This window comes from Meyerozyma guilliermondii, genomic scaffold (assembly GCF_000149425.1).
Source record: "Meyerozyma guilliermondii ATCC 6260 scaffold_3 genomic scaffold, whole genome shotgun sequence".
Taxonomy (NCBI): Eukaryota; Fungi; Ascomycota; class Pichiomycetes; order Serinales; family Debaryomycetaceae; genus Meyerozyma; species Meyerozyma guilliermondii.
This window is the reverse complement of record NW_001809798.1, coordinates 1,008,378-1,020,603: the sequence shown is the minus strand read 5'-3', so window position 1 is coordinate 1,020,603 and position 12,226 is coordinate 1,008,378. Positions and strand designations below refer to the sequence as shown.

The 12,226-nt window shown below is 42.5% G+C and overlaps 8 protein-coding genes across 8 annotated transcripts; 5 read left to right on the top strand and 3 right to left on the bottom strand. All coding sequences in view use genetic code 12, as the record gives it.

Annotated features, from left to right (window-relative positions):
* Positions 1-5: 5 nt before the first annotated feature.
* Positions 6-722, bottom strand: PGUG_02876 (uncharacterized protein; the record flags this gene model as incomplete). The annotated part of the gene is made up of 1 exon (XM_001485097.1): positions 6-722. The coding sequence occupies one exon, from the start codon at positions 720-722 to the stop codon at positions 6-8; it is 717 nt and encodes a 238-aa protein (XP_001485147.2).
* Positions 723-953: 231 nt separating this feature from the next.
* PGUG_02875 (uncharacterized protein) lies at positions 954-2,009 on the bottom strand (the record flags this gene model as incomplete). The annotated part of the gene is made up of 1 exon (XM_001485096.1): positions 954-2,009. One exon carries the CDS (start codon positions 2,007-2,009, stop codon positions 954-956), a length of 1,056 nt encoding a protein of 351 aa, XP_001485146.2.
* Positions 2,010-2,514: 505 nt separating this feature from the next.
* PGUG_02874 (beta-glucosidase) lies at positions 2,515-5,091 on the top strand (the record flags this gene model as incomplete). Its single annotated transcript, XM_001485095.1, has 1 exon — positions 2,515-5,091. The coding sequence occupies one exon, from the start codon at positions 2,515-2,517 to the stop codon at positions 5,089-5,091; it is 2,577 nt and encodes an 858-aa protein (XP_001485145.2).
* Positions 5,092-5,406: 315 nt separating this feature from the next.
* PGUG_02873 (uncharacterized protein) lies at positions 5,407-6,480 on the top strand (the record flags this gene model as incomplete). The annotated part of the gene is made up of 1 exon (XM_001485094.1): positions 5,407-6,480. One exon carries the CDS (start codon positions 5,407-5,409, stop codon positions 6,478-6,480), a length of 1,074 nt encoding a protein of 357 aa, XP_001485144.2.
* A 197-nt stretch (positions 6,481-6,677) lies between these two features.
* HET1 (Het1p) lies at positions 6,678-7,268 on the top strand (the record flags this gene model as incomplete). The annotated part of the gene is made up of 1 exon (XM_001485093.1): positions 6,678-7,268. One exon carries the CDS (start codon positions 6,678-6,680, stop codon positions 7,266-7,268), a length of 591 nt encoding a protein of 196 aa, XP_001485143.1.
* Positions 7,269-7,711: 443 nt separating this feature from the next.
* Positions 7,712-9,106, top strand: PGUG_02871 (glycosyltransferase family 15 protein; the record flags this gene model as incomplete). Its single annotated transcript, XM_001485092.1, has 1 exon — positions 7,712-9,106. One exon carries the CDS (start codon positions 7,712-7,714, stop codon positions 9,104-9,106), a length of 1,395 nt encoding a protein of 464 aa, XP_001485142.2.
* Positions 9,107-9,123: 17 nt separating this feature from the next.
* On the bottom strand, positions 9,124-9,489 carry PGUG_02870 (uncharacterized protein; the record flags this gene model as incomplete). The annotated part of the gene is made up of 1 exon (XM_001485091.1): positions 9,124-9,489. The coding sequence occupies one exon, from the start codon at positions 9,487-9,489 to the stop codon at positions 9,124-9,126; it is 366 nt and encodes a 121-aa protein (XP_001485141.1).
* A 337-nt stretch (positions 9,490-9,826) lies between these two features.
* Positions 9,827-11,809, top strand: PGUG_02869 (uncharacterized protein; the record flags this gene model as incomplete). The annotated part of the gene is made up of 1 exon (XM_001485090.1): positions 9,827-11,809. The coding sequence occupies one exon, from the start codon at positions 9,827-9,829 to the stop codon at positions 11,807-11,809; it is 1,983 nt and encodes a 660-aa protein (XP_001485140.2).
* Between the last annotated feature and the right edge of the window lie 417 nt (positions 11,810-12,226).

The following is a 12,226-nucleotide window of genomic DNA, read 5'->3' as shown; positions in this document are numbered from 1 at the left end:
TATATCTAGTTGTCGGCCACCTGGTTGTTAGCGGGTTCCACGGCATAATCACGGTGCAAAATGGTCCGCAACAACATCATCAGCTTGGCAAATTCCCCATTGTAGTTTTCAGGAAATTTGGTTTGGGGCCAGTGGTTTGACACAAAGCTTTCCACGCCTCTGTTAATCCCCCCAAACACTAAATCTGCCGGACCAGCGAAAAAACGACCCCCATCATTGTCGTAGACCACATAGCGGAATTGGTCTCTGGCGTTCAGTCCAAGACGATTGAGAAACGAGCCATCGTTGGCCGGTTTGTCGAGCCGAGATTGCACATCTGAAGGACCTGCCTCAGCACCAGCTTCACCAGCCTCAGGAGCCGCTTCAGCACCCGCCTGAGCATCTTGAACAGGTTCATTTGCAGCAGTAGGCTCCTCTCTAGTTCCAAGAACTCCAACCAATCCGTCACATTGGTCCAACAATCCAACCAAAATCATGTCACTTGTATCCATGGCGTATCTCAAGAGAAAGCTGTTTCTCAATGGTTCATATACCAGAGAAACGATCCCGGTAGCCCACGAAGTTCCTGGTACTGTTTGAACTACCGCTCTGGTTCCATGGACCAACGAATATTTTTGGATTCTGGAAAGAAGTCTCACTTTTTCTGGTTCATTAGCAGCTGTCACAGCAACTTCAGCGGGAACCTCGGAGTGAAGTGGTGGGTTAGTCTCGATAGCAGCCATAGTAATTTAGGTCAAGAATACAAGCCTGGTGATTTGCAGCCAGTTGAGATTTGAATAGTGCGACACAGACAGACGGCACAGAGACGGCACAAAATGGGTACAAACAGACGGGTACAAACAGACGGTACAAACACAATTCCTCGGCACAGCGTAGTCACAAATCATTAGACATTCAAGTACTTTTTGGATTTTTTTAGTACTCTTCTTAGTTTTTTTTCTTGGTTTTTCTTTTCAGTTTTTCAGATTCATATCGTCATACAGAGATTCCGAATAGTCCATGGCGAGATGTCCTTGAGACCAATCTTCATGGCTCTGAGCTGTTTCTGAGGTTATAACCAAACTTGTACTTGGCATTGGACCGTCTTCACTCAAGAGCTCTTCTATGGGAACAGTATACCGTTTTGGAAAAACTTCCTGAAGTTCTTTTTCCTCTTCAGAATTGGACCTTTTTCGCTTTTTACGTCCCTTTTCTGGAGTCCTGTGAACAGCTTCAAGGTCAAACGACACCAAATTTATCATATCGTCTTGGATCTGACTCACCATAAGCAAGCCTTCCTCTCGTCCTTTGTTTCTAGAAGCAGCCAAATTGCTTACTGGAAACTGAACTACTTCATTATGCAATGCAGTTATAGTCAGCTCATCGATTAATTCCAAATATTCCCTACAGTAGTAAGGATGATTGAGACCACGTTTGGCACGATCCAACAACGCTATATAGAATACCTCTTGAAGAAGTCGGTCGGTATGCTTGTGCCTAAACTTGATATGCATCACAGAATCACGAAGACTTTTCCAACTAAACTCAAGATTTCGGAGAATTTGAATCATAAGACTAATTCTTCCTGGTTTATCCAAATGGTCGGGTTCAATATGGTTGACTTCGTGGGGCCACCATGGAGGTTTACTGTCGTTGAAAGCTTTATAAGGAAAGTGAGCCTGCTTATTTGGTTCAATTACTTTGATCCATTCCTTTGAAATCCTTTTGCAAATATTCTGAGTGATACAAGTTAGTAAATCTTTATACTGATGCTCAATTGCTTCTGCTGAACCATTTTTTAGTTCAAGTATCTTCATCGTTTGAAGCACTGGCTTTATATCAAGAATACCACCTTTTCCAGAATCGAGCAATTCCATCACTTGGTCACTTTGTATACTTGAAAATCCCATTGTATGGGTCAGAAGTACATTTTTTTGCCGTACAACTAGTAGGTAGTCGATAGAATGAGTATGGTGAAGTTCCAGTAGCCCATCGAGAATAGGAGAAAGAGGGATGTTGTTCCGGCTCATACAAGTGTTATGGATCCCCAGGTGATTTCCGGTAGTGTTATACCTTTTGTTGGTTGATCATTGTGACAGGATTGTTAGACGATGGCTGCAAATTAAAAATAATCTATGAAATTGATGGCTGCGATTTGAAAATTTGATTGAAATAATTTTTGAGTGAGTCATTGCGTCAATGAAGCGGTCGAGTTGGTTCTCTTCTTCTTTTAGCCATGGACTTTATCTTCATTTCTAAAGACTCTATCCTCGTTATTTTAGGCATTTAAAAAGTCGATTTCTCACGTGACTGGTTCGGGATTGTTTCGAGATCGTTTCACCAGCGATTTCCCACACTCTGAAACCTCAACCGCAGTTCAAACCCATCTTACAGTTTCAATTTCAACTTCAATTTTGGTCGGAAATGCAGCCCTTTTCGTCATCGGAAAATTCATAGATCCCGACCGGTTTTGTGGGGAAGATCCCCACTGGGTGTCCGAAACAGGAAAGTCTTGCGTGGTTGCATACGAGGAGGATGCAGCCTTGGATATATAAGGCGGCTGCCAGTCGTCAATTCCCCAAGAAAATGGCGAGAAAAATGGACGTCGAGGCTCTCCTCGACCAATTGACCCTCGAGGAGAAAATATCCTTGCTTGCTGGTAAAGATTTTTGGCATACTGTACCGATTCCAAGATTAGACATCCCCAGTATTCGAGTGTCTGATGGACCCAATGGAATTAGGGGAACCAAGTTTTTCAATGCAATTCCCTCCAACTGTTTTCCTTGTGGAACCGGACTTGCGGCTACTTTTAATAAGGAATTGTTGCATGAGGTTGGAAAGTTGATGGGAAAAGAAGCTATCATGAAAGGTGCTCATGTTATATTGGGACCTACGTGTAATATTGTGAGATCTCCTTTAGGGGGTCGGTCTTTTGAACTGTACTCGGAAGATCCCGTGCTTTCTGGCCATGCCGCTTCATACATTATTCAAGGAATTCAGAGTGAAAAAGTGTTGGCTTGCCTTAAGCATTTTGTGTGTAACGATTTGGAGGATAATCGGAAAGGAATTGATGTGCTTGTGACAGACAGAGCGGTTCGTGAAATCTACTTGAAACCATTTCAAATCGCCCTTCGTGATGCTGATCCCAAATCGTTGATGACTTCGTACAACAAGATCAATGGAGTTCATGTGTCACAGTCGCAAGAATACCTCCAGAATATTTTAAGAAGAGAATGGAAGTATGACGGAATGACAATGTCTGACTGGTTTGGAACCTACAGTATTAAAGAGTCACTTGACGCAGGACTCAACTTGGAAATGCCAGGTCCTACAAGGTACAGACAAGAGATTCAGACCGCTCACAAAGTCAATTGCAACGAAATCCATGAAGATGTCATTACGGAGAATGCTAGACGGGTGCTCAATGCTGTCAGACTTGCCCAGGAAATTGGCATTAAAGACGACGCTGAAGAATTGGCAAATGATACCAAAGAGGCTTCGCAGCTTTTGAGAAAATCTGGTGGAGAATCACTTGTACTTTTAAAGAACAATGATATTTTGCCATTGCCAGTCAAAGCCAGTTCGACTATCAAAAAGATTGCAGTAATTGGACCCAATGCCAAAGCTGCTCAGGATTCTGGTGGAGGTTCTGCTTCTATGACTACCAGATACAAAATCACTCCATACGAAGGCATTAAAGCCAAATTGGAAGAAGCTGGAAACTCAATTGAATTGGAGTATGCTATGGGTGCTACTCTAGACAAAACTTTACCGGATGTGGCCACAATTACAGAATACAATGGAAAACCAGGACTCATGGCCAAATTCTATAAGCATGCTCCTGGCACTGCCGATAGAGAATTATTTCACGAACTACCACTTCAGACCAGTAAAGTGTTTCTTCCAGATTTTTACCATGAAAAGCTTGAAAAAGGTCAACTCCTCTACTACATTGACATAGAAGGAACCTTTACCCCAGACGTTTCGTCGACTTTCGAGTTTGGCTGTTCGTGCTTGGGAACAGCTCAAGTTTTCGTGGACGAGAAACTTTTGGTAGACAACAAAACCAAGCAGGAGTACGGCGATGCCTTTTTCTTGGGAATGGGTACGAGGGAAGAGGTTTCAGAAATCAAATTGGAAAAGGGAAAGACATACAATATTCGAGTGGAATTTGGAACCAGTCCAACTTATACTTTACCTTGTATTCACAAAGAAGCTGGAGGTGTCTTTTTTGGATTTAGAGAAAAGGTAGATCCTCAGGACATGATTAAGAGAGCCGTAGAAGTGGCTAAAGACAGCGATAGGGTTATTTTGTGCTTGGGACTTTCGAAGGAATGGGAATCGGAGGGTTTCGATAGACCAGATATGGACATTCCTGGGTACACAACGCAGCTTGTAGACCAAGTTTGCGAGGTTAACAAGAATGTTATTGTTGTCAACCAAAGTGGTTCGCCGGTTGCAATGCCTTGGATAGACAAAATTCAAGGTTTGGTTCACGCATGGTACGGTGGTAATGAGTTGGGAAATGCCATTGCCGATGTTCTTTTCGGCACAGTTAATCCTTCTGGAAAGTTATCTATGACATTCCCCAAGGCGATTGAAGATAACCCATCGTTTGTCAACTTTACAAGTGACCATGGAAGAGTGTTATATGGTGAAGATGTCTATGTTGGTTACAGATGGTACGAAAAGACAAAAAGAGACGTTTTGTTCCCCTTTGGTTTTGGGTTATCCTATACCACTTTCGAGGTTTCTGGACTAAAGGTTCAGCATAAGAAAGATCAAATTGTTGTCGAGGTCAATGTGAAAAATACTGGTCTGGTAGCAGGAGCAGAAATTGTTCAGGCCTACATCCACCACGTGAGACCCTCAATTCCTCGTCCCGTTAAGGAATTGAAGGATTTTGCCAAGGTATTCTTGAAAAAGGGAGAATCAAAGAAGGTTTCAATGACGTTTTCGGTGAGAGAAGCAACCTCGTATTGGAACGAATACAAGAACAAATGGTGTTCTGAAAAAGGAGACTACGAGGTTCTTGTAGGAACGAGTTCTGCGGATACACCATTAAAGGACAAGTTTACTATTGAGAGCACAGAGTACTGGTTGGGATTGTAAAATCAGTCAAAATCAGTCAAAATCAGTCAAAATGCAGTCCAATGAAATTTAGATCAGTTCTCAAATCCAAATAATTCTCAATTCAAGTTCTCAGTTCAAATAGTTCTCATTCTGTATTCTCATTCGTTTACCAGCCAAGTGATCACATGTAGCATCCGATAGACGCCACGAGTCCCTGATCTTCCACTTCGGTTACTCCCAAGCCGTTTGTGGATGGGTCGCAATTTCCTATTTGGGTCGGTTTGTAAATACTCATCATGGACAAAAACGAACACTTAAGATAAGAACACCGAGTAATATTCAAAACAAATTCTCATGGACTCATCGTCGTCTCTATCGGAAGATGGGGGAATAGACATGGTCGCACCGGATTTTCAACTTGATCTCCGAGATTTATTGGAAGACGAAGCCGCACAATTTGCAAGCCCCAAAAAGAAACGACAAAAAGTGAATGGAGAGGTTCCATATATACTGGTTCCTTTCCTCCCTGCACCCTCCTCTGGCAATGAGTTGTTCCAAGTCACAAATAACATGCGTAATAATAATTGCAAAAAAGACGTCTTTGGACTTGAAGAAGAAGATATATACTATGAAGCCCAGATCAACAATGCCAAAATCGAAAAGCTCGTTAATGATCTCGGTCTCACACAAAAGGACTATGAGTTAGATGACGAATTGCGCACGAGAATCTACCAGGGTAGATTCAAAAAGCACGAAGTTATGAGAGCCGACGAATTAGATTTCAAACTCAATGCGTTCTTAGACAAAGAAAACATCAACATGGACCCTTCCAAATCAAAAACCAACGACAAAATCAAAAAATCAAGCAAAGTATTCTTTCAAGCACCTCGAAGACCTACCAACAAATCGCAAATTCCGGTGCTTCGTCCCCTCTCCAATCTCACCAATTTCGACATGAACAAACCACATGACAAGATACTGCGATCACCAAACCGGATCTGTGCACCCAAGAAGACCATTGAAGCCGGCCGAAGTTGTTTGAAAAACCAGAAAGAATTAATATATATAGTGGAGCTGCTGACCGGATTGGTTAACGATGCCACTCAATTTGCAACCGAATTAAACTCGTCCAATTGCGAGGGCTTTCCACTTCCAGAGAACATTAGCGAGGTGGTACAAATCCCCACCAATGAAGAAACTGGACCGGCAAAGAAGAAACCCAAAATGGCCCTTATTAGAGGACTTACTCATACGCAAACGGCTGCGAAAAAAGACAACAAAGACCATAGTCTTGGTTTCTATACACGAAACCAATTTGATGCTTATAGGCTGCAAGTTTCTACGCCCTCATCGGGAGTTGAAGTGGAAACACAGGTGAAAAGTCCGAAACCGAAACGAGTGCTGTGGGCACCTGACTTGGTATGGTAATAGACATGATATGATGAGAAGCGTAGAAAAGAAGTGTAGAAGAAAGAAGGAAGAAGAAAGCAGGTATATGATTTGGTTTATAATTTAGTATTTTTCTGGTTTGATTTTCTGTTTTTGTCTTTCTCTTTTTTCTGGTTATTCTTTCATTTGAGCCCTGTCCTGTACTAATCCGCGAACTTTGACATCTCGCGTCCACCATGACAACGTTTTTCGACGGGAAAAAATCATTCGCTGACGTCAAGGTTTCCGATGACAAAATCGACACTGCTGGCTTCTTGGAGGCGTCCGAAGCCTTGGTGAAGCTTTTTGACTTGTTGGGATCGTCTGCTTTTGCCGTGGTGCAAAAGGACATGACAGGTAACATCAACAAAATCAGGTCGAAATTGTTGAGCGATCCTATGGGTGCTGGCACCCTTCAAGACTTGATCTTGAGTGAGGCGCCCACTAAAACCAAGACCGCCACTCAAGGTTTGTTGTGGTTGTCTAGAGGTTTGGAATTCACCAGCAGAGCCATGCGTGAAACCGTGAACAATCCTGACCGTGAGCTCACCAAAACATTCACCGATGCATACACGGCCACGTTATCGCAGTACCATGGTATGTTGATCAAGCCGGTGTTCAAGTTGGCCATGAAAGCATGTCCCTACCGCAAAGACTTTTTTGAAAAATTGGGAAGCGACCAGGCCAAAGTCGCCGAGGAGTTGGAGAAATGGTTGGCGGCGTTGGAGAAGATTGTCAAGAACATTATGGAGTTCTTTGCATCGGGCAACTACGCCAAGGGATTGTAATGGGCGAAGAGTGAATCAGACGATTAATTACTCGTAGGGTGGCTACATGTCAGTACTAGCTCTGAGCTGTAGCTCTTTGATTATACAACTTTGTATTCATTGACTCTCATAACGTAGTGTTTTCAGTCACTATTACCTCAAACTCATATATCTCATATCTTCATCTCATATTCATCTCATAGTCATCTCATATTCATCTCAAATATCTCACATATCTCACATATTCATCTCATATTAATCTCACACATTCATCTCTCTTACTCAACTATCTATTTACACCCAAATATTTATAGTAACTCTACACTCTTCATCGTATATTATCTTTACACTCAACTTCTGATAGGTAACCTCTTCACAACTATCTTATCTAGACCCTTACTTCATGATTTTTATTTTCTCTCATATTTAGTTATCTTTTCGCTTTTATCTTCGCGACATCTTTCATGCTTCCACGACGAGTAAGTGTCCGGCGCATCGTCGTGGCGGTAGCTGCGGTGTTGCTACTAGCCATTGCATACCTACAGTTAGCTCAGATATACCCTACAATGCTTTTCAACGCAATTAATGCGGCGGATGGCTCATTTGAGAAAGCCCCACAAGCCACCAATTCAGCTGAAACATCCAATCTAAACGACGAATTGTCCCAAAACCTTGATGACGATCCCAGTGTGGTGGTGTTTCCCCAAACTCCCATTCATGTGGACCAGGAAGTGGATTTTGCCGAAATGCAGCAGTTGCAAGAGTATCGGCTTGACTACGCCGAGTCCAAAATAGGATCGATTTACGTTGGATTCAGTGAACATATTAATGAGGTGGTTGATCCTGGCGAACGTGAAAATGCCACTTTTTTCTCCTTGGTTCGAAACAGCGACAAAGTAGGCATTCTTCAAGCAATTGAGTCGGTCGAAGATCGCTTCAATAAAAGGTACCATTACGATTGGGTTTTTGCCAACGACGAGCCATTTGATCCTCAGTTGGTTGCATCTATAGAAGCTCTTGTTAGCGGAAACGCCTACTTTGAACTTATACCTCGGGACTTTTGGTCGTATCCACCTTGGATAGATGTCGAAAGGGCCAATGCAACCATGCACTATATGGCGCAGGAAAAAATCAAGTATGGTGGCTCAGAACTGTACCGTCATATGTGCCGGTTCAATTCAGGACTCTTCTTTCAACTACCGCAAATGCAGAGGTACCGTTATTACTGGCGGGTGGAACCAGAAATTCAGTTTCGCTGTGATCTTTTTGATCAAGATTGGTTCAAATACATGAGAGAAAACGATAAAAAATATGCATTCACATTGGCTCCATTGGAGCTTCATACTACCGTGGAAAACTTGTGGGACACTGTCAACCAATTTTCTCGCCAGAATCCTCAATTCATTGCAAAAGATAACAATATGGAATTCCTCACCGAGGACGGAGGAAATACTTACAATATGTGCCATTTTTGGTCCAATTTTGAAATTGGTGATATGGACTTCTACCGGCTGGAACCCTACCAAGCATTCTTCAATCACATAGACCAATCTGGAGGTTTCTACTACTCACGTTGGGGAGACGCTCCAGTTCACACCATGGCGGTGTCGTTGCTCTTGCCTTATAAAGATCTTTTATTTTTCGAAAATAGTGGTTATTTCCACCATCCCAACAGCGACTGTCCCCATGATCCGGAAATCCGCTCAAAAAGACGATGTACTTGTAATATTGGCGACGACTTTACATGGGTCAAAGCTTCATGCATTCCCAAGTGGTTTGAAATCCACAACATTACCAAGCCTCCATTCGTTCCAAAGTACAAGTTTGAAAACCAGCATCAACCGGACGAAAGCGAGTAGCTACACTATATACATTCTTAGTTCTCTCTTCCTATTCTTTGAGTTTCTTGCATCAACTCGTAGAGCTGGCCCACTTGCTCCGGCGACATTTTGTCGAGTTCCTGCTTGCTCAACTTGCCATTTAGCCACGAGCCGCCATCAATGCTCTTGAGATAATCTTGCCATTGGGTCAAAAAACCCACAATATGCAACGGATTGTCGATATTTTTGTGGGCCTTGAATTCTGCCTTCACATACTGGTCTCCCAACGACCGAAGTTCAACAGGGAGCTTTGTTGCATGTGCTCTGAGAATATTCTTGTACAACTGGAGGGGCGGCAAAAGGGGATCGGTTACCCTTTCCGGCCTACGAGGCCTGACCAATCTGACGAGAGATGGTTTCATATTCAACTACCAGTTGATTTGATTTTCGCCTGCAGATGGATTGACAGCTCCATGCAGGAGAAAATATAGAGCCTGTATGCAACAAATAGAGCCAAATAATGCAAGATAATTCCGATACTATTTATTGCCCAAACTAGCAATGACAAATTTAACCATTTTGACAACAATTTTGCCTATTAGTGTATGCAAGGAACTCATAACACATAATAGAGTAGTCGACTTCTCCATACCGCATTGGGCAATTTGCCAATGCACATCATTTGTGCGAATTCCCTATTCGGGCAATTATTTGACATAAAGGTTGCAGAATGCGGTAACAAGTTGGGGTAGGGCTGAAATGGCCAGATTTTATAAGACCCCAATTTCGTCCAGGCAATTATTCTCCGTAACTGTCGTTAATATGAGATTTGCATCCATCCTATCAGTAGCCTCTGTTCTTACGGGAGCATTGGTACTGGCCGCTCCTACCATTCGCAGTGATGAACTTGTAGCGAGGTATGATCCAGAATTCAGTGCTGATGCTGTTATTAAAAGATTCAATGCTATGGACAGTGACATGGAGCACAATGAAAAGAGAGAGTCCAACGAATATGTCAACTCTTTTCTTGAAATGTTGAATGAAAATAATTTATTACATGCTTTCATCGACCAACTTTCCAAAAAGGAAGATGTGCAAGACACCATTACTTCCAGCATCAACGAGGTGTTTGCTAGAGACCTTAGCGACGTGACTTCTCTTGTTGAGACCCTCGCTACTTCTTCGGCTTCCAAGTCTGTATTGCAATATGTTCAAAACCACAAGGAACTTGTTGACGAAGCCAAGACATATGCTGCTAAATATCTTGATTCCCACCAAGACTTTGTGACCGAGATCTTGGGTAAAGTCACTAGTGAGCTTTCCAATCTCAAGAGAGAAGAGGTGGAGCCCATTACCAAGAGACAAAACGAATACCTTACAAAAATCATCTCTTCATTGGCTGCAAATTCTGGTCTGATCAAGTCGATTGCTTCATCCTTGTTGAACAACTCCACTTTGCGCACGTATGCCGGTACATTTCTTCTGTCCGCTAAGAATATTGACTACTCCAAATTATTTCAAACGGTCAAAAATTCCGGCATTGCAACTTCATTGTTGAACAAATTGAAAGATTCGAAAACTTTGCAAGCCGAATTGGCCAAGTTTACCCAGAACCAAAAGAGAGCATTGTATGACTCTGTTGCTCCTTCAGCTTCAGCTTCTGTTTCCATTACAGTGGCTGCTTCTGCTACTGTTTCTGCTGCTCCATCTTCTACCGGTGTTCTTGGTGGTCTTCTTGGAGATCTTTTCGGCGGAAAAGGTTCCACCACCACAGTTAAAGCTACTCCCACCTATGTTGCTTCTGGTCCTTCTACCACTGCTTCTGCTACTAAAACCGGAGAAGGTTTAGCTGGACTTTTTGCTGGACTTTATGGTGGTGCTTCAACTAAAGCTTCTGCTACTAAAACCAGTACCACCTCAACAGCTACTGGCAAGGGATTGGCTGGCTTATTCGACTCTTTATTTGACTCCAATGGTGCTAGCAAGTCTGGAACCACCACCACAAGTGCCAAAGCTACTTCTACCAGCACCGGACTGGGTCTTGAAGGACTTTTCGACGACTTGTTCAAGTCTTATGGTTCTGGCTCCAACTCTTCTTCCTCGTCCACTTCGTCTCTGAAGTCGGGTGACAGCTTGGGAAACCTTGTGGGTGATCTTCTTGATTCTTTCTTGGGTCCTCATAACTCCACTTCTTCATCATCCTCTAAGGGAAGTGGAGGAGACCTTATTGGTGGACTTCTTGACTTCGGTCTTGGTTTGCTCAAAGATCTTTTTAGTGGTGATGGTTCAGGAAATGGTTTCTTCTCCAAGCTCTTGAACTTTGGATTTGGTCTTCTCAAATCTTTGTTTGGCGGCTCTAATTCAAGCTCTGGTGGATCATCTTTCAGCTTGAGTAACTTTATCCTGGGTCTCATTGACGATCTCTTTGGTGGAAGCTCTTCTTCCAGCAATACTCCTAGCACTGGTGGAAGCTCTTTGGGTTCCATTTTGAACGGTATCATCGATGCTATCTTTGGAGGTTCCAGTTCGTCTGGATCTGGTACTAGCTCTAGTTCTAGTTCCAGTTCCTCCTCTTCTAGTGGTTCCAAGAAATGTTGTTGCAAGAAAATTTCTAACCAAAGAAGAGAAGAAAAGAGAGAATTGAGAAGAAAAATCAGAAGAAGTGTCAGAGAATCATTGAAGAAGAGAGGAATTTACGACCACGAGGACTTTAAAAATTTGGTGGAGCAAATGAAGAAATAGCATATTGATTGTGCCTGTATACCTAATATAAGAACTAGTAAGAGAATCTGTTATTTAATTCTATTATTTTGTTCTATTACTTTAATCTTTTACTTTATACTCTCGTTTTCGCAGCCAGATTAAGTCCAAACTTTTTTCTCAAATTATCCAGTCTACATTATTCAAAAATATTTAGAAATCCATTTTAGTCTCGGACTAAAATGAGGGGACCATAGTAAACAACGATCTATATTTGGTTCTAGAAACCAAACTAGTTTACCGGATCCGGCAGTTGGAGGAGGGCCCGGACGGCATATAAAAACTTCCTAACTTGGTAACCTTGAAGATGTCTGAATTTGACTTCCTCATTCGGAAATGTTATTAGCCGATAATTTGCATATTTCCCAATTGGGATCAAGTTTTCGCAACCACCTTGGG